This window comes from Microchirus variegatus, assembly GCF_963457635.1.
Source record: "Microchirus variegatus genome assembly, chromosome: 16".
NCBI lineage: Eukaryota > Metazoa > Chordata > Actinopteri > Pleuronectiformes > Soleidae > Microchirus > Microchirus variegatus.
In genome coordinates, this window is record NC_139817.1 from 3,320,201 (window position 1) to 3,340,200 (window position 20,000).

The 20,000-nt window shown below is 40.2% G+C and overlaps 2 protein-coding genes across 2 annotated transcripts; one reads left to right on the top strand and one right to left on the bottom strand.

Annotated features, from left to right (window-relative positions):
* Positions 1 to 1,823: 1,823 nt before the first annotated feature.
* Positions 1,824 to 7,845, bottom strand: hacd2 (3-hydroxyacyl-CoA dehydratase 2). The gene is made up of 7 exons (XM_083902250.1): positions 7,705 to 7,845; positions 5,068 to 5,185; positions 4,825 to 4,843; positions 4,483 to 4,571; positions 3,562 to 3,683; positions 2,524 to 2,702; positions 1,824 to 2,151 (listed from the first exon to the last, which is right to left on the bottom strand). The coding sequence occupies exons 1-7, from the start codon at positions 7,827 to 7,829 to the stop codon at positions 2,069 to 2,071; spliced, it is 735 nt and encodes a 244-aa protein (XP_083758376.1). The 5' UTR covers positions 7,830 to 7,845; the 3' UTR covers positions 1,824 to 2,068.
* A 1,178-nt stretch (positions 7,846 to 9,023) lies between these two features.
* On the top strand, positions 9,024 to 19,545 carry stam2 (signal transducing adaptor molecule (SH3 domain and ITAM motif) 2). Its single transcript, XM_083902115.1, has 14 exons — positions 9,024 to 9,157; positions 11,553 to 11,637; positions 12,002 to 12,077; positions 13,030 to 13,125; positions 13,225 to 13,371; positions 15,338 to 15,404; positions 15,605 to 15,803; positions 16,418 to 16,512; positions 16,621 to 16,703; positions 16,813 to 16,900; positions 16,991 to 17,045; positions 17,866 to 18,010; positions 18,771 to 18,931; positions 19,320 to 19,545. The coding sequence occupies exons 1-14, from the start codon at positions 9,118 to 9,120 to the stop codon at positions 19,531 to 19,533; spliced, it is 1,551 nt and encodes a 516-aa protein (XP_083758241.1). The 5' UTR covers positions 9,024 to 9,117; the 3' UTR covers positions 19,534 to 19,545.
* The last annotated feature ends 455 nt before the right edge of the window (positions 19,546 to 20,000 follow it).

Consider the following 20,000-nt stretch of genomic DNA (forward strand, 5'->3'; position numbering starts at 1 on the left):
CAAGTATGTTCCCATTCAATTTTGGTAAGGATCGACCCACTGATGACGTCACAAAACAGGATCAAACTTTCACGAAATCCCATTCTTTTTCAATGGGCAAAACTGCCAAACAAAATTAAATATCTCGGTCAAAACTGGTCAGATTTGAATGACATTTGGTACGCGTACACAGGATCAGACACGCTACCAACGTACTGAGTATCATCCAGATTACAGATATTGTGGCAATTTAGACGCCCCAGTGAGGATCTAAATATAAATCTCGTCAGTTTGTATCAAATAAAAATAGTGAATATTCTTCCCATGTCACAGGTTTATTGTAAATATATAATATCGTCATCGTTCACACTTGTACAAAAGTCTGCTGCCTCATGCAAAACATTTGTATCAAAACTTTTATTTAGCAGAGCCTTTTGTGGAGAAGCCATGCTTTTGTATTTTTTTTTAAAACACATCATCATCATTTTTCCAGGCATCCATGATTTCAACTGTCATGCAGTTTCATGAACAAGAGTCCAGAATCATGCTCAACAAACAGTCGTCAACAACAACAACAATAATAATAATCATGTTGGTGTTTGCTACAGAATGAAAGAGATTAAGATTAAGAGATTCAGGATTATGGAGCAAAAACACAGGAGTCAGTTTACCCAAATTAGTAAATATTTCCAATTACCAGTCTTTTTAAAAGTAAATTAACATAAAGAAATATAATAACTATAACTTTTGTTCATCGTTTATTTCATCACGGTTCTTAAACTGACTTTTGAGAATTAAATCATTTCCCACCAAAGCTGGTCTTTGTTCTTTAGTTGAACACCGCTGCCCTCTAGTGGTCAGACATTTGCAGATCAATTGAATCAAGTGTTAGAGCTAAACCAGTCTGTTATCTTTGCTCAAACCCTGTCTTTTTTTATTAAGTTTTTTAAAAATCTGTTAAAACATCACTTCCTTGCTTGAGGTAATAAATAATAATAATAATTAAAGGTACTTTTTGCACTAAACATTAGTAAATTCACCTCAAAAACGCAACCGTTTCTCACATTTTTAAATAATAAACCATTATTTTAGTCTGCAAAATAAAATCCTCTAACGACAATAATCTACGACAGACTATGACATAATCTGGGCTACATGGTTTTGTCTAAAGATTATTTTAATCTGCTGCTACTGACGATTAATCATCATCGTCGTCGTGTTCTGGAATAAGTATTGAAACGTTCAGTTCTGTTATCTGATATTTCACAGAATTACAAAGTAAAAGCGTTTGTTTTGCCACAGAGTGATGTATACTTCACAATAAAAGCATGTGAATGAGGCAAAATAACTATATTTAAAAAAAAATAGCAAAAACATGTGAATGTAATACATTTAATAAAGGGGTTAGCATTTCGAGCCAAGATGCTATTGAAATATTCAACGGTATCATTATCGTGAAACCTTGTAAATTTCATCACTTCTGCTGCCACCTTGTGGTGATAGTTGGAGGAAAAATATTAGTTTACTATCTTTAATATAATATTTTCTATTATATTATTTATAATATATGGATATTTTGTCCTGGTTTAGTTATATAACATGATTTAAATTTTTTGGGCCGCATTTAACCGATTAGCGGACCACATGTGGCCCACGAGCCGCGAGTTTGAGACCTCCGATCGACCGCTTTCTTCAACAAACAACGAAACAAAAAGGACAAAACTGAATAAAGTCAAAAAGAAAGCTTAGAAAGTGAAAAACAGATAAAAAAACACAAACGTGAGAACAAAATGGAAACAGTTTATTTAAGTAAATCAGGAATGTCGTCAAACTCTGAGCCGGAAATGAATGAAAAACAAACAAAAACACAAAGACGCCCTGCGGGGAAAACAAAACGATCGCTCAGTGCATCTTTTAAATCTCTCAAAGAGTTAAATCAAAATTAAAAAACAGCAAAAATCACGCTGCTGATGTTGTTGTTGATCCTCGTCTTTCCTCTGGTTGTTTTGGTTTCTTTTTTCACTTGTTTTTGTGTGTGTAGTTTTGTGTAGTGTGTGTGTGTGTGTGTGTGAGAAGACGCCGCAGGCGCTCACTCCACTTTGCTGTAGTCCTCTATGTGACCCAGAACCTTCTTCCTCTGTCGGACCATGTGGAAGTAGAGCTGCGGGAAAACTGGACGCGAAACAAGACGAAGAGAAACGTCAAAAACACGGGGTTTAAAACACTCAAAACTATGATTTCACAGTTTATAAAAGGTTGAAAAACCTCTAAATGATGTTCTCAAATGTCTTGTTTTTGTCCACAAACCAAAATGAGTGAAGTTGTAATGTTTGTTTGTTTATTAATGGAGCAGAGAAACCAGGGAATATAAATAAAAAGTTGGGAAATGCCAAGAAACTGGGCTGAGAGCTGGTTTAATTTCAACATTTTAACACTAAACTGTGAATATTTGCGCCTGAAAAACAGCGGTTTAAGAGTTTAAATGTGAATATTTCCTGGTTTCTTTCCTCCGTAGAACAAAGACATCATTCAAAGAAAACTTACGGGGGATGTACGAGAGCATGACGAGGACGAGGAAGGAGTGGTAGTCGAAGGAGAAGTTGTACTTGTTGGGCAGAGTGATGGAGTAGAGTCCGGTCTTCTGAACGTACGGCAGCGCGGCGTAGATGGTCAGCAGCTCGCCCGTCACTCCCATGGGATAGAGCACGATGAAGAAGGTGTATCTGCAACACACGGTTTTAGATCTGAGGACGCTAGCGGCTAAAAACGACAAAACATTTGATCGGAAGTGCCTGTCGTTTAGACGGCGGTTAGGGAATGTGTGACGTGTCCTCGCAAAGGCTACGTTTACATGACGACGGTGTGAACAGAAGACGCAAAAGTGGCGTCGCGTCTTCACTTTCTATTCCGCATTTAGCGTATTTGGGAGGAAAATCTGCGTAGACGGTAGCGGCGTTTCTGGGGCTTAAAAAACGCAAAAATATGAAACTGCCCCCCAGAGTGGAAAACGTGAATACGTAGCTTGGAACGTGAATACGTAGCTTGAAACGTGAATACGTAGCTTGAAAACGTGAATACGTAGCTTGAAACGTGAATACGTAGCTTGAAACGTGAATACGTAGCTTGAAACGTGAATACGTAGCTTGAAAACGTGAATACGTAGCTTGAAACCGTGAATACGTAGCTTGAAACGTGAAAACGTAGCTTGAAACGTGAATACGTAGTATTTCCGTCTACTATATACTACTGTTTTAGAGGCGCTAGCCGTGTTTTGGTTTTCGCGGCGCGGATAAGAGAAGAAGGAAGATTCTATGCATGCGCTCAGACATGGCGGTGTTGTTGTGATAGCTTATCACAGCGCCACCTAGCCGCCTGGCATGCATACCCACGCACATTTCCTACCGAAAACGCTCGTCTAAACGCGGGAATAAAAAGTGACGACACGACGCCACTTTTGCGTATTTCTGTTCAGATCGCCGTCGCGTAAACGTAGCCTTAGCGAGGACACGTCATACGTTCGCTAACCCCTAGCGAGATGGGAGGGAGGGAGGGAGGAAGGAAGGGGGAGGAGTCTCGTCGTACCTCGCCCACTTGATGAGGTACGGCAGGTGGTTGAGGAGGCTGAAGGTGTAGAAGGAGTAGCGGATGATTTCTGTGACGGTCCATGCCGTCACGAAGAGCAGGACGCTGTCCTCGCTCTGCACCTGCGCGGAAAAAAGACGCAAACTTTTTAAAAAAAAATTAAAAGACAATAAAAACGACACGTACGTTACGGGAGGACACGTGTCCTCGACTCATGCTGCTGGAAAAGAATCATGCGGTTTGAGGTCAGACACTGCAGACACCACAGGTCACCGCCATCCTCAGGTGTTAGATTAAAAAAAAAAAAAACTGATGCAAATACGACGTTAGCAATCAACGCACACTCACAGAGACAGAGGGCGCTGTTTCCCAAACTCTCAAATGTCTAAACTTTCACATTTAAGGAGCTGAAAAACCTCTCAAAATGACTGATTATCACAATAGTAGGCGATGTTTGATTTTACCAGGGTCATTGAATGCATCCCCGTTAGCTGCTGCCCTCAGCTTTAATGCAATGTGCAGTCTCACCACTAGATGTCACTGGTTCTTACTCAACGGATCCTCCATTTAATCAATGATGTGTATAATGCTGTAATAAACTGTCACGTTTATCAACACGGAAAACTAGCGTAGAATTAGAATTGAATAATTCTGCGTCATATTATCATCAAACACATGCTCTAATTTAGTAAAGAATAGCTTGAGTAAAAAGCCCGAGCGTCAACAACAAACACACGTTTTTTTTAAAAACCCTGCAAACGTCCGACGTTACTTACACGTTAAAAACTCGTTCTCCGATCTACGAACAAACGGTAAATGAGGTTCAAACAGGAAGTAGCCGTGGACACGGCGTCATAATCGTTAAAGATAATCACGATGACGATGATGATGATGATGAGGGTTAAACGAACGTGTCCTCACCTCTCTGACGCTGTGAGTCACGGCCCAGGTCAGGAAAACCCGGGACAGGACCTGGAATCCGGTCAGGACCACAGAGGACGGGACGATCCCTGAGATTAAAAAACGGATTAAAACACCAGGTTTTCAAATAACCCCAGAAATCACATTTTTTTTATATATTCTTCTGGTGTAAACTTAAAGGAATAAATCAGATTAAACAAACCCAGCGTGTAATATAATAAAAAAAACAAATGATTCTAACCTTATGAAATTAAGATTATAAAACACACTGGACATTTAAAGTCATGGAATATTAAATCTGAGGAAGTTTAATCCCATAATAATAATTGTGCCGAGACTCACCGACAGCACAGTGAAGGATCTGTGAAAAGAAGAAAAGTGAGTTATTAAACGTTACAAATGATCAGATTAATCTGACAGATTATCGTGGGATAGATAATCTCGTGAGATTTGTGTTAGAGGAAACAGGAAATGGCTTCTATTTAGAGACGCTGCCTCTTCCAAGTAAATACAAACGTATGTTTCATGAGTTAAATTAAATATATACAGTGGTGATGTGTTAATCTCAGTCTGCGTTAATCTCACCTCCAGTAAAGCTCCAGTCTGGAAGAACTTGAGCGGTTTCTCGATGGAGTAAAACAGACCGTGGTAACTTCCTCTGGCCACGTACGCTCGAGCCAAACCCACGGCGATCACCAGCCACCTGCACACACACACACACCTCAGATTAACGCCGAGGCTTCACTCAGGGCACAGATTATTGGACTTTACACACAGTTAAGATTATAGATACAATTAAATGGGGAGGGAAAATCCTCTGATATTTTATTTTTTAAGGTTTTAATGCAATGTTTTTAATGTTTAAATGTCACTTTTTTCAAACATAGTCTCTAATTTGGTTATTTAACAGATGGACGAGAGGAATAATTGTGAATTTTACTGAATAATAGATGTTTTAATACAGCACGTTAAAGAGATTACAGCTCTAAATGTCTATATTGTGTTATAGATTTATGTTATACACACACGTGTACGGTGGCCCAGAGGTGTCGGGTCAAATACAAACGCCACAACACAAATGCAAACGCCACAACACAAATACAAACGCCACAACACAAATATAAACGCCACAACACAAATACAAACGCCACAACACAAATACAAACGCCACAACACAAATATAAACGCCACAACACAAATACAAACGCCACAACACAAATATAAACGCCACAACACAAATGCAAAAGTCCTAACTGCCACATTGTCAACATCCGTATCCGTTCACTTCCGTTGTGGCTTTTGCATTTGTGTTGTGGCCTTTATATTTGTGTTGTGGTGTTTGAATTTGTGTTGTGGCGTTTGAATTTGTGTTGTGGCCTTTATATTTGTGTTGTGGCTTTTGCATTTGTGTTGTGGTGTTTGAATTTGTGTTGTGGCTTTTGCATTTGTGTTGTGGCCTTTATAATTGTGTTGTGGCTTTTGCATTTGGCCTGACACCTCTGGGCCACCGTACACGTGTAAATATGCTTATACACACAGTATATACATGCACATCTATGTAGATTTGATGCATATAAACTTGTTAACTACTCATGTCTTAGCAGGTAAATTCAAACAAATCTCAATTATCGAGTAAATAAAGGACAATAAATAATGAATTTAGCTTTAGGGGAACTGTGATTTAAGCCTAAAGACAATATAACGATATACTGTTTACTGTCAACAAATATTGGAAAAATGACAGTTACTTATTTGTTAATGTGCTAAATCATCAGATAAATGTCATATGTGATTAAAGTTTTTACTCTAATTTAATTTAATCCACACAGTTTCATCATTTCCTGCTTGTCTGCCGACACAGAGGTCAAAGGTCGGCAGAGTTTCATTAAAAGGGCCAGAAACAAAGAGTGTAGTTTCTGCATGTATACAGTAACACACCCACACCCCCCCCCCCCCCCCCCCCCCCCCCACACACACACACACACACACACAAAGCTGACACTGTGTGACCCGTCCACAGTGAGTGGGGACACAATGTGACCAAACTGGTTGAGCGACAACAAAACAGCCAGCGTTCAGTTGTGCAACAGTTATAACACACACACACACACACACACACACACACACACACACACATTTCTCAGTTCATAGTTCGCGATAAATGCTTCATATCTACATAAGTAGGTCACAGAGATGGTGACGTGGGCGTGCACAAATCAATTTATGATCATTACTCGTATAAATGTGTATTTTGACGTCTCAACGATCCATTTTTCACCTCGTAAACACTGACTTTTATTATTTAATCTGTTAATACGTTCATACACTGACTGATGACATGTAAACTGTGGATTATGTGGATTATGTTTGCAAAAACCGATCAGAATTGCTGTTAAATACTATAGTCATTTGGTGTAGAATTGGCAAAAACCTCAGCCAATATGTATGAAATTCCTCATTTTAATCTCATTCCAAATTTAATCTCAGAGTTGAGACTTTTTCCACAGTATTCTGAGAGTAAAGTGATGTAATCTAAGATTTTTTTTGGCATTTTGTCGAAACATCAGTATCGGCCACAAAATAAACCACATATCAGTCCACCTTTAGCGCCCCCTACTGGTTAATCTGATGAATTGACTACCTTAACAGTGGATGGAAACACACACAAAATTCTTGGAAATGTGGTTAAAATTCACCCTCAATTTTTCTGAAATATGTGGCTAATTCAACCTCTAATCTCTAATTTTGTCCACAGACTGAAGTCACTTCAGTTAATCTGGTTAAACTCCCACATAACACAGATCTGACAATGAACCAGATTATATTTACATTTCAGAACACACACATAAATCGTCAAACTAATAAACCAAGTGTCAAAATGTTCCAATTCCTGGTCGATTAATCGACCGTTTCGGCGCGGCGCTGTAGTCGGTTAATCCGGTTGTGAGGTGATCAGGTGTCTGTCTTTAATCTGATTTAACCGTCGACCTCGTTCAAATGTAATCTCACAACACAGCGTGTTGTAGCTAGCAGCGCTGCAAGCCAATAGCGATAATTACGCTACGTTACGATTAGCCGATTAATGAGCCCTGATATTTCACGGTTTATTAAAACCAATAAATATCGTTCTTATTATTTTGTCTGTCACACACACACAGGCGCGCGCACACACACTGTGTCACCACGGCAGCGTTAGCACGAGGGAACACGTTACGTACGTACCCCGCTGTCATAACAACGTTATAAATGACCAGGTAGGCCGTGGCCAGAGCCCCGGGTCCCTTCTTCTTCTTCGGGGCCGCATCGCCGTGCGCTGCCCTGCCGGTCCCCGCAGCCGCTGTCGACATGACTGCAACCCTCGGTGCTCTCGCTCTCTGCTCCCCCGGGACAACGGCGGCTGGCTGTCAGGTTTACAGTGGAGGTTACACACGGAAGTGTCGTAGTGACGGGCGAGAGGGTTCCGATCTCGGCAGTTCCGCCTTCGCTTGCTTCCAAGCGATTTTTTTATATTTTTCTTTTACTCTTCTTCTGTCACATTTAAAACATACCGTTTGGGATGTTGAATTCTGTTGTATTTTAAATGTTTATTTGCAAGTTAATACATTTTAAGTGGGCTTATCTACGAGTGTCGCTGATTTTAATAGAACGCGTAGGGCTTTAACTATCTTGGCGTACATTTTTAATCTTTGGCAATCCTCTGACTGAAAAGAGACATTCTTTGAGAACGTCGCCCTCTAAAGGACGCCGTGTGTACTACATACATAACACTCAAAACAATAACCTCTTACTTTTGTCATATATATATTTCTTTTTTTCCCCCTATATATTATACTATATTATTATACTATTATTTTCATATCTTTCAATTAAACATATATCAACATTAAACATTAACTTTTGGTGTTTCTGAAATGTGAGAATGATAATAATATATTATATCGACCATATTATGTGGCCATTGGCCATTTTTGCTTAGAAAAAGGAAGAAGACTTACAAATCTACCTAAATCTCTCCCACCACATGGGGGGGGGGGATTGTTATAATATAAAAGTCATAATTATGAGATACTAAGGTGTAATTAGGAGGTGCTAAAACAATAAGTTACAATTATTCAATGCTGTCATAAATATGAGTTACTAAGTCATAATAATGAGATATTAATCCCTTACTGACAGTATAACATGTAGTATAACATAATTATGACTAAGCATATCATAAGGCTTACCAGCTCATATTTATTATTTACGAATATTATATTTTTATTTTTCACCTCACCACTAGATGTCAGTATTTCACTGGTAAAAACAAAGAGACGCACATCAAAGCGTTCTTTCTCAGTATTGTGCAGAACAGGAAAACGTGATACAGTTCCAATGTTTAAAGAATCAACCAGATAATTCAAAGCATCAAAACGATTATATTATAAATCTATATATTTAATATAGATAGGCACCTGTTTGCCTGTTGGACTTTGAAGATTAACGTTCAGGCATATTTGAGGGCAGCTACGTTTCCGGAAGAGCAACTAGTGCAGGTTTAATGGACAAGGAAGAGATATTTGTTTAGGTTTAGCGTTCGTCTACGGAGCCAAAACACTCACATTTCTCCACATATCGCCTCGTAAAATCGTCGCCATGCCTTTATTTGCCCAAAACCCGTTTGACCAGGATGTTGGTAAGTGTTTTTTACCCCGGCTCTGTGGTGTTTTTGTGTGTGTTTCGGGGGGGGGGGGGGGGGGAGTTAACGGCAGGGCTAGCACAACTTGGGAGCTAGCGTTAGCTTAGCGTCAGTGCTTTAGTTTAGTCATCACAGGCAACGACAACGTCCACACGTCTCACTTTATTTCCCCCGTGAACTCGTGATTTGACGGCGTGTCAATAACGGCCATCGTCTTAATCGATCGCGGAGTTGTTTTGATCGTAAAGATCGATTGCTTTAGCGGTGTTACTTTGAAAGGGTTAGCACATAAACAGTGACTAGTTAAAGCGCAGGATCACCTGATCGCACATCACGACCTATTTAGTCACACAAGGCGTTATTAAAGAAAACAACGAGACATGCGATGACGTAGTTGGAATATAGCGATGACGAAATAAGCTGCGATAAATAACGGACCTCTGAAATGTTCAGTGTTTATCTGCAGTTGAGTGTTTTGCTTTGGCTTGTGCTGCCAACAAAGATAAACACAATGAGAAGACTCTGTCCACACTGGAAAAATGACATTATTTCCACAACAAAGACATCGTTTTGCTGTGAAATGTAACATTTTAATGAAAGAAAAACGTCATTTAGTTGAAATAAATAAATCAAAATCTGTTTTGATTGCCAGTTATTATTGCCTTAACACAGCTACTCGTGACTTTTGGTTAAACAAAACTAGCTCAATGAACAGTTTACATTGAATTGTGTTATTTATTATTTTCCTAGTTTTTCTTACCATTTGCATATGTATCTTTGTGATTTTTGCCTTTATAATCCCCACACAGATTAATCTTTGTCATATTCTGCTATTCTATTGTTTGGATATTCTTTGTAAATTTGAATTCCATCAGTAAAGATTAAGATCAGTTTAGATAACGCCTAGAGGAAATTGAGGCAAATGGTCATCGCAGAAAACCCGTAAAATAGTCAGATTACAACAGGTGAAGTGTCAATGATTGACTGATTTATGAGGATAATAAAAACAGCTGGTTTCTAGTTAATAAACACACTGTTAAACTGCCAATTAAAGCTTCAAATGTTCGTGGAATTATGGCTGCAACTATTGATTATTCTCATAATCCATTAATCTGGTGATTGATCTGTTGACATGAAGCAATTATTTTAGTAGTTTAGATTAATCTGTTAGTCATCGATTCACAGATTACAGGCAGTTCCAGTTTTCATGACTGCTGTGTTGTGTTGTTTTTCTTTTCTTTCTGAAGGTGGTGTAACATTTAAAAATGTCCCCCTTGGCCTTAAAGTGTCTGTTAATGTTTGACTTTGAACTGTTAACAGAACAATAGAAGACGTTCTCCCTCACAGTTATGTCATATTCACCCACTCTCTGTCGCTGCAACACTATGAACTATTCACAACAATGGAAGCAAGAGTCTCGTGACGGGGAAATGTTTAGTGAAATCATTTCCTGCTCGTGTTAATACACGATACAGACGAGCAGTGAACTCCTCTGACACAAAGACACAACCAGCGTTATTATTACAGCAAATCTGTATCGTAGTGACGCATCTACTGAAAGAGTATCATATTGTTTCTTGACTATCATATTGGCTTTTACTTGACTATCGTTTTGGATGAGTGTAGTGTCGTATCGGATGAGTATCATATTAGATGAGTATTGGATGAGTATCGTATCGGGCGAATATCCTATCGGATGAGTTGTGTATAGGGTGAGTATAGTATCAGATGAGTATCGCATCGAATGAGTATCGTATTGATAAGTATTGGATGAGTATCGTGTTAGATGCGTATAGTATAGATGAGTATCAGATGAGTATCGTATTCGTATCGATGAGTATTGGGTGAGTATCGTATTAGATGAGTATTGTATCAGATGAATATCGTATCAGATGAATATTGGATGAGTATCGCATCGGATAAGTATTTTGTTAGATGAGTATCGGTGAATATCGTACCGGATGAGTGTCATATCGGGTGAATATCGTATCAGCTGAGTATCGTATCGGATGAGTATCGTATTAGATGAATATCGGATCGGATGAGTATCAAATCGGATGATTATCGGGTGAATATCGTATCGGATGAATATCGTATCGGATGAATATCGGGTGAATATCGTATCGGATGAGTATCGTATTATAGACGAGTATCCGATGAGTATAGTATCGTATTAGATGAATATCAGCTGAGTATGGCACCTCTTGTACTGATGCTGTATAGTTTCACTGGAGAAAAAGCTGCAGATTTACTGGAATATTTTTCCACCTCTTTCTTTCATCTTTAATCTCAGTCTTTGTTCCAACTCTGCCACTCTCTCTCTCTCTCTCTCTCTCTCTCTCTCTTGGCGTCTGAAAACGTTCTCACACGACCATATGTGCTTTATTTCCAGAGAAGGCGACCAACGAAACCAACACGACAGACGACTGGGGGCTGATCATGGACATCTGCGACAAGATTGGGACGACGGCCAACGGGTGAGCTGCACAACAAAACCTTTACGAGTAACTGTAGTAGGAAGAGTTAGGAGGGCAGCACATTTGCATATCACTTTGAATTTATGCAAAATAATCCACACGGCAACGTGTCAGAAAAACTGACTCCAGACTCAATGTGTTAATCTGGGTTTTCACCTAATCTCCATATATTTATTATTTATCTACTTCTATGTGAATGAAATGTGCGATAAAAGTTGTGAAATGTTTGAGCATGTCTGGAAGAGATCGTGACCATGTATGGCAGATAATAACATCATCATCACAAAATTATAATCCATTAGAATGACACGTTAGATTTGATCGATCGATGCCTTAAACGCTCGTGTCTTCTCTTCTGTTCCAGACCAAAGGACGGTTTGAGAGCCATCATGAAGAGAGTCAATCACAAAGTGCCTCATGTTTCCATGCAGGCGCTCAACGTGAGTTTCTTCACTTTTTCATTTTGAGAGCAAGCGTGAAATAAACTGATTTAATCTGAAAAATCAACAACCAATAACTTGATGTCAAAGTGCAACAGTTCCAAGTTAATCCAACTGGAAACAAATGGGATAGATTTGCCAAATAAAGGTGAAAAGTTTCAGTCTCTGTTAAGAAGCTGATTTAATATTCCCACATTGTCAGATTAGATTAGATTTTACCACTTGTTCCAGCAGCAGAGTCAGAGTCAGAGAAGAAGACAAAGAGACAAACTCGTGGATTAAAGTGGGAGTTTGAGGAGAACGAGAGCTGTTTCTCTGTTTCTCTGAGTCATCGTCAACAATTCCCGTCACAAGCCCCCGCCTCTATTTTTAGATTTATGTTTATTTTCATCCACTCTGACGATTCTGAAGCTGTTGTCATCGGAATTATGTGAGATTACAGTCGATCTGCTCATTATGGCTGCTGCAAATTATTATTTACATCATCATCGTCATCGTTCATCTGTTTTTGTTTGTTTGCACAGAACTTTATTTATTTATTAATGCTCTTTATAGGCATTTAAACATTACATTTTTTACTGATTTTTTATTGAATATCGGTTCCAAATATCGGTTATCGATATCGGCCTTTAAAAAACGATATCAGTCGACCCCTAGTTTCAACAAAGGCTTTTCTTTACGTTAAAGAATATACAAATGATTCCACATTTAACCCTTTTTTGTTTATTTTCCCAATGAATCAATTAGAATATTCACATTTAAGACGCTAAAACGATCAAAATAGCTGCGGATTAAAAAATAATCCATCGCTCGTCGCAGACTAATTCACTGTTGCAGAGGGTTAAAAATAATCTCTCTCCAGTCCTTCATAAAAAATGCACCAGAAACTCTTAATCTGGTCCATGTGAGCTGTTTAATCTTAATTTAAACTCTGTCTAATCTTCCTCTGCAGTTGCTCAGTGCTTGCGTTTCAAACTGTGGCAAAATCTTCCACCTGGAAATCTGCTCCAGAGAGTTTTCCAGTGAAGTGCGGAGCGTCCTGAGCCGGGTAACTCTTCTTAGTCTGCTGTCATATTACCTCTACAGTAGAGTAAAGTCAAGTTTCTACATGACTGTGTGTGTGTGTGTGTGTGTGTCGCTCACACAGGGTCATCCTAAAGTGTGTGAGAAGCTCAAAGCTCTGATGGTGGAGTGGGCCGACAATTTCCAGAAGGATCCACAGCTCAGTCTCCTCGGCGCCACCATCAAGTCTCTGAAAGAGGAAGGCATCGCGTTCTCCTCCTCGTCCTCGCAGGTTTGTCGATGTTGACGTAAGAAACCGGGGTATTGTTAGCCGATACCATACTCGGTATCGGTCCGATACTGGGCCGAATCACTGGATCAGGTATCGGTCCGATACTGGTCCGAACCACTGGATCGGGTATCGGTCCAATACTGGTCCGAATCACTGGATCAGGTATCGCTCCGATACTGGTCCGAATCACTGGATCGGGTATCAGTCCGATACTGGTCCGAATCTCCGGATCAGGTATCAGTCAGATACTGGTCCAAATCACTGGATCAGATATGGGAAAGAATAGAATGTTAAAATTCGGCAGCAGGACCTTGAAAATAACTAGGGTCTGACTGACATCGGTATCAGACACAAAAATATATCCGTTATCGGTATCGGTCAGTATCTGTATCAGTCAGATACCGGTCAAATTAATGTAAAATCTGACACAATCCCATTTCTTCCTTTTTGGGAGAACAATATTTGTGACACAGTTGGAGAATTGTTATGTCTTCAAAAATGACTCGGCACAAATGTGTTGTTAACAGCGTCATATGTTTATAAACAAGTTTTTGATATCGGTAATCGGACACAAAGAATTGATATCCGATATGGCGATATATCGCGAGTGCTTGAGCCAATAACTGAATACCGATATACTGAATACTGTATATGCTTGAGTACCTATATATGTGTAGATATACATATATATGAGGCTTTTTAGTGCGTCCAACTGCAGAGGTGGTTTGCTCTCGTTGTATTGTGATATTATCGGTATCGTGGACCGCGTATCGTGAGGTACCCTGTGATTCTCACCTCTACTCTTTATAGGTATTTAAACAAAGTTTTCTGTCTACAATTTTTACTGTATATTTTAACGCATTTTAGTTCCAAATATCGTAGTTATTATCGGCCTTGGAAAAACCCACTATCAGTCGACCCGGAGTTTCAACACCGCTCTTTAAGTTGGATAGATTTAACCGTCGTGAATCACGATGATCGTTTCCGTCAAGATAATCGTGACAGGAAGTGTTCGTATCACCTGACGCTAAGAGTTTATATGGATTAAATTGGGGTTATTTTTTGGTAGGTTTATCTAAGGATGTGGCGCGTGAAGGTTTTGTTGGTTTTTCAGTAGAAATGTCATCTGCTCTCATGCTGTGTGTGTGTGTGTGTGTGTGTGTGTATGCGCGCGTGTGTGTGTTAGCGACCTGTTTTAATGAAGAGCAGGTGGCACAGGAGGCAGCAGGTATGATATTTAATCCCTGAGCAAACAGCAGCAGGCCGGCTGTGCGTCCCCCGCTGCGCTGAAGCTGCCGAGTGTTTACCCTCGACTCGCGTTCACGCTCGACTTAAAGGTCGTCTGTCGACGGGGATTCGACTTTTTTTTTTTTTTTTTGGATTTCATTTTTGAACAAATACTACTGTTGTGTCACTGCCGTTTACTTTTAGCTCCACACGGCGTAAATAGCACATTCAGCTGTGTGAGCTGCTTATAGATGGAGAGACTGTGCTGTGTTTGAAGTGTGCACATAACCTTTAAAGTGTTATTGTGTGTGTGTGTGTATGGAGCTAATATGGCACAGTATTTCCTCAGGGTCTTTGAAACACAGTATTGTACCTTACTTTTACTCTATTAACTGTAATAATGGTAATATTATTTGTATTCATGAGTAAAAAAACAAACAAAAAAAGTACCTAAAATGTCATATATTCATTGAAAATGTGTTTGAATCTAATGCGTGAAAAATCAGTTTTTATGATAAAACAGAGCGTGGTATAATAAAATCGCACTACAGCTCCAGTCCAGTAGGTGGCGGTAAGACGAAGTAAAGGCAAAAACGAGCACGATTATCGGTCAACGTCTGACCAACGTGGAGTTCCCGATATGGTCTACAGATGACGCTGCTGTCACTCTCTCTCATGTGTATGTACACACACACATACACTGTGATTCGTGACCTTCTGTTTCCTATGTTGACCACAGGGGGCGCCCACAAAGGTCAGCGCACCTGCTGCCAGCAAACCAGCTGACGACGACGACCTGGCCAAAGGTAAAGTGGGACGCGAACATTTATCTGCTTTATTATTATTATTATTATTTTCTTCACTAATTTAAAGGATTAGACCTCGTTATTAACCTTTATTTTAAGAAGTTAATCTAAACTAATCTAAAGCTCATTATTCCATAAGCCCAGAGGTCGTCTTTTCCTCTTATTTTTCCTCCTCTTTTCTCCTCGTCCTCCCTCTCCAGCCATCGAGCTCTCCTTACAGGAGCAGAAGCAGCAGTCAGAGCTGCGACCCCCGGCCTCGACCTCCGACCCCCCGAGCTACGCTAACAGCGGCGCGGCGCCGGAGGCTCGGAAGGTGCGCGCGCTCTACGACTTTGAGGCGGCGGAAGACAACGAGTTGACCTTCAAAGCCGGAGAGGTGATTCTGGTTTTGGACGACAGGTAAAATTTGACATTAAATATAATAAAGGAGCTTTATTTTGAAAATACGCAATTTTTCACACATTTGTTTATTTGCTATATAACTATGTTAACGCTTTGTGAATACATGTATTAGGGCTGCAACTCATCACTGCAACTCACAAATTATTTAATCCTCATTGATTAGTTGTTGCATAAGTGATGAATTTTACGAGGTTTCTTGAATGCATCATGAAGCTGCTCTTCTAAACCCAACATGCTGTTATTACTTAATTTGTGTAAAATTAACTACAGATTTCTTGGTTAAATGGAGCAAAGAAAGCAGAAAATCTTCACATTTTAGAAGCTGAAAGATCAGAAAAACCTGAATCAATTATCGAAATAGTTGACAATTCATTTAGTTGTGGATTAAATGTCCCCCATTGCGCGACTAACAAAGGATTATTTTATCTCAATCGATTAATCTCTGAAACCTTATTGTGTATATAAGTGATGAATTTTACGAGGCTCCTTGAATGCATCTTGAAGCTGTAGCTCCTGCAAAAGTGATGAAACTTACCAGGGTCTGGTAAAGAGTTTCTGTTTGAATATTCTGATGAATAATCCCGTTGAATAATCCCCCGTTTTCTTCGCAGCGATCCAAACTGGTGGAAAGGAGAGAACCACAGAGGAGTCGGCCTTTTCCCGTCCAACTTTGTCACGACCAATCTGAACGCTGAGCCGGAGACGGGTATGATGACGGGGATTATTATTCTAGACGGCGCTTACTCAATTTTCACCTGGAATGGAACGAATGTTTCCGAACGCATGATCAAATGTGACCTTTTTCGTTCTACAGCGCCGTACGCGGAGAAGACGCCGATCGCTGAAGAGACGAGTCCAGAACCCAGAGCTGAGCCTGAGCCCGTCTACATAGATGAGGTCAGATTAGGTTATTTTATTAATTTGCTCTATTTTAGACGATACGTGCGATACATGTAATAGACAGAGTCAAATGTAAGTCACAAACCCTGAGCTCCTCCTCGTGCAGGCGAAGATGGACAGAACGTTGGCTCTGCTGCAGAACGCAGATCCTGCAGATCCGTCTCCAGACTGTGCAGAGCTGATCCAGCTGGAGGGTGAGGACTTTAATCCTGAGTGTAAACTCTCTGCTGTTCCTGCTGCTGCTCTTGTTTTCCTAACTCCACGTCTGTGTAATTGTTGAGCAGGTGCGTGTGAACAGATGAACCCCATGATCGACGAGAAGCTGGAGGAGATCGACAGGTACGATCGTTTTTGAATAAAAACATTGAAATGATTATTGATCCGATTTTTGACGCGAGTTTGAACTCCGAGTTAGGACGGACAGGTCGTCATAGTTACGTGATCACATCGTAAACGGTTATTTACGAAAAATTGTCAGTCAGTATAGCAAAAAAAAAAAAATTTCAAAAAAGAAATCATGGTAAAGTAAAACCTTTTATAAACATCGTGAAAACTAAAAACTTTAAAAACATCATAAAAAATATTTCTGAAAAAACGTTAAAAAATATATTTTTAGGATGTTTTTAAAGTTTTTACAAATTTTTTTCGAATATTTTTTTTTACGATGTTTTTGAAGTTTTTACTATTTTTTTTACGATGTTTTTGAAGTTTTTACACATTTTTTCCCCGAATATTTGTACGTAATTTTTGACATTTTAACAAATTTTTCCCCGAATATTTTTTTGTGATGTTTTTGAAGTTTTTACTATGTTTTTCCGAATATTTTTGCGATGTTTTTGAAGTTTTTACAAATTTTTTCCAGAATATTTTTAAGATGTTTTTGAAGTTTTTACTGTTTTTCCGAATATTTTTGCGATGTTTTTGAAGTTTTTACTAATTTTTTCCCGAATATTTTTAAGATGTTTTTGAAGTTTTTACAACTTTTTTTCCAGAATACTTTTGAGATGTTTTTTGAAGTTTTTACTAATTTTTTTCCGTATATTTTTACGATGTTTTTGAAGTTTTCACTAACCGATCATCATTTTCGGACATTTTGAGGACCAAATGACTCACGGATGAATTCGTATCAGTATTATTAATCTGTCTTTCTGTGTCGCAGGAAACACTCTGAGTTGTCGGAGTTGAACGTGAAAGTCCTGGAGGCTCTGGAGCTTTACAACAAGCTCATGAACGAGGCTCCGTTCTACGCGTCCTACTCCAAGATGCAGCAGCAGTACGCGCAGCCGCCGTCTGCCTCCATGCAGGTCAGACGCCCAAATACACACAAAAATGTGATTAATGAACACATGATGCAGTGAATTATTGGAAGTCGATGATTTTCTGTGTGAGCGTAGACTCCTGCTCTTGTGATTGATTTGATTGATTGATATTCATATGATAAATGAGGATAAGTTAAGATGGATTTAACCCTTTAGTTTCACTGTTTTCCTCTAAATGTTGCTTCTGGTTGCTCAGTTGTTGTTTCTCTTTATCTCTAATGATTGATGTCACCGTCTCTCCCTGGAGATTTAGAAACGTGCAGACCCTCCCCCCATCTCTGCTCTCCGCAAAAACCTCATCATATTCTAGTTTTTGTGCAGACCTCAGTATAAATGTGTGACGTCCTCTTCCATGGAAAATGGGGTGAAATAAACCGCACTGGACTATAATTAACCACAGAATTAAACCATAAAAAAAATGTCACTTTAACACAACATTTCAGGTAATTTCATGGTTATTTTCAGCGACTTCCCTTTGCGTTTATGAAGCTAGCTCTCGTAAAACGAAACAGTTTAATCCCACTGGTTTTAGAGCAGTGTGAATGTGTTTAATCTGCGATACCAAATTCCTACGTCATTTCTGACACGCATAGTGTTAGCATCGCTGTTAGCATCGCTGTTAGCCACGAACCAACAAAGGTTAGCGCTCAATATGATTTATCTAATCTCATTGTTTTTGCGCCCTAATATCTAAAAGGGACCAAAGTTGAAATGACATGTCCTGTTTCGCCCTGTTCACGCTCAGGCTTACCTCGGACCAGCCTCTGCTGCCCCCTACCTGCACACAGCGATGCCTGCGGTCCAGCCTTACAATCTGCCCAGCGACCAGCCCGGCCCGCTGCACTCGCTGCCCCCCAATGTGTCGGCGCCGCCCAACAACCAAGCCGCCCAGGCTCCTTACATGAGGTAAGAGAACGTCTCTGAAGGATCTGCACCAATCACATTAGTGACATCAGTTGTATTTTCACAATAAAAGCACCTCCTAACACCGCTAGTCGACGAACACAACCATTAAAAAAAGAGCTAAAAATAACATTTTGAATAACGTTAGACATCAATGTGATAATGACCCATATTCAGTGTGTACTCAAAAGAGGATGGTTCAGTCCAAACTGTAGCTTTTTATTTTCATTGTTCGTCTCTATGCTGATGATTCTCTGCTTTTCCAGAATGATTCAGTCTTTGAAAGTCATCGGATGGGAATTCTTTTATTTATTTGTTAAATTTAATATCATAATGTCATATATTACATACATATGTATATACACTGTATATCTACTCCCTCTCTCCACAGCAGTGGCATGAACGCTCAGTACATGAGCCAGGCTGCGGGGGTCGTTTACCCGCCGCAGGGGGGCGTGGCCATGGACATATCCGCCTATCACAACTCTAACATGCATCCTGTGTCTTATCCAATGGCTGCTCCCCATCACCAGGTCCCGCCCCCTCAGCAGCAGCAGCAGCAGCAACAGCAGCAGGCGGCGTACTATCAACAACCGCTGCTGTAAAACACTCACTTCTGATGGTTTCACCTGCTCGTTTTCTCTCTGTGTGTGTGTGTGTGTCCTGTGTGTGTGTCCTTGTGTGTGTGTGTCCTTGTGTGTGTGTCCTGTGTGTGTGTGGAGCTGGACTGAACACACCACAGGAGTGTGGAAGTAACCGAGGTGTGCGCCTCTGCTGTGTGTGTGTGTGTGTGTGTGTGTGTGTGTGTCACGCGGTGGGCGGGCGGCTGGATTTCTGGGCGGTCGGCAGGGGGTTTGGTTTTGCTCCCGCCCATCCTGCCCCCCCACCCCCCCCCCCCCCACCTCCATCAGTGCAGTCGGTGAGGCGTGAGTTAATGGAAATCAGACTATTTCACAGTTATTTCACGCCACAGTGCACACGTCGTCGGCGACGCCTGGGACACTTAGCACGTTAGCACGTTAGCAGCAGCAGCAGCGGCAGTCGACTGTGTGACACGTTGGACTTATCAGAC

Coding starts and splice junctions, on each gene's coding strand:
- hacd2 (XM_083902250.1), bottom strand. CDS start 7,829: ATGTCGACAGCGGCTGCGGGGACCGGCAGGGCAGCGCACGGCGATGCG. Junction 3,684..4,482: donor TGACTCACAGCGTCAGAGAG/GTGAGGACACGT, acceptor TTTTCCGCGCAG/GTGCAGAGCGAGGACAGCGT. Junction 2,703..3,561: donor TACCTCATCAAGTGGGCGAG/GTACGACGAGAC, acceptor CGTGTGTTGCAG/ATACACCTTCTTCATCGTGC.
- stam2 (XM_083902115.1), top strand. CDS start 9,118: ATGCCTTTATTTGCCCAAAACCCGTTTGACCAGGATGTTG. Junction 15,804..16,417: donor ATTCTGGTTTTGGACGACAG/GTAAAATTTGAC, acceptor TTTTCTTCGCAG/CGATCCAAACTGGTGGAAAG. Junction 16,513..16,620: donor GAACGCTGAGCCGGAGACGG/GTATGATGACGG, acceptor TTCGTTCTACAG/CGCCGTACGCGGAGAAGACG.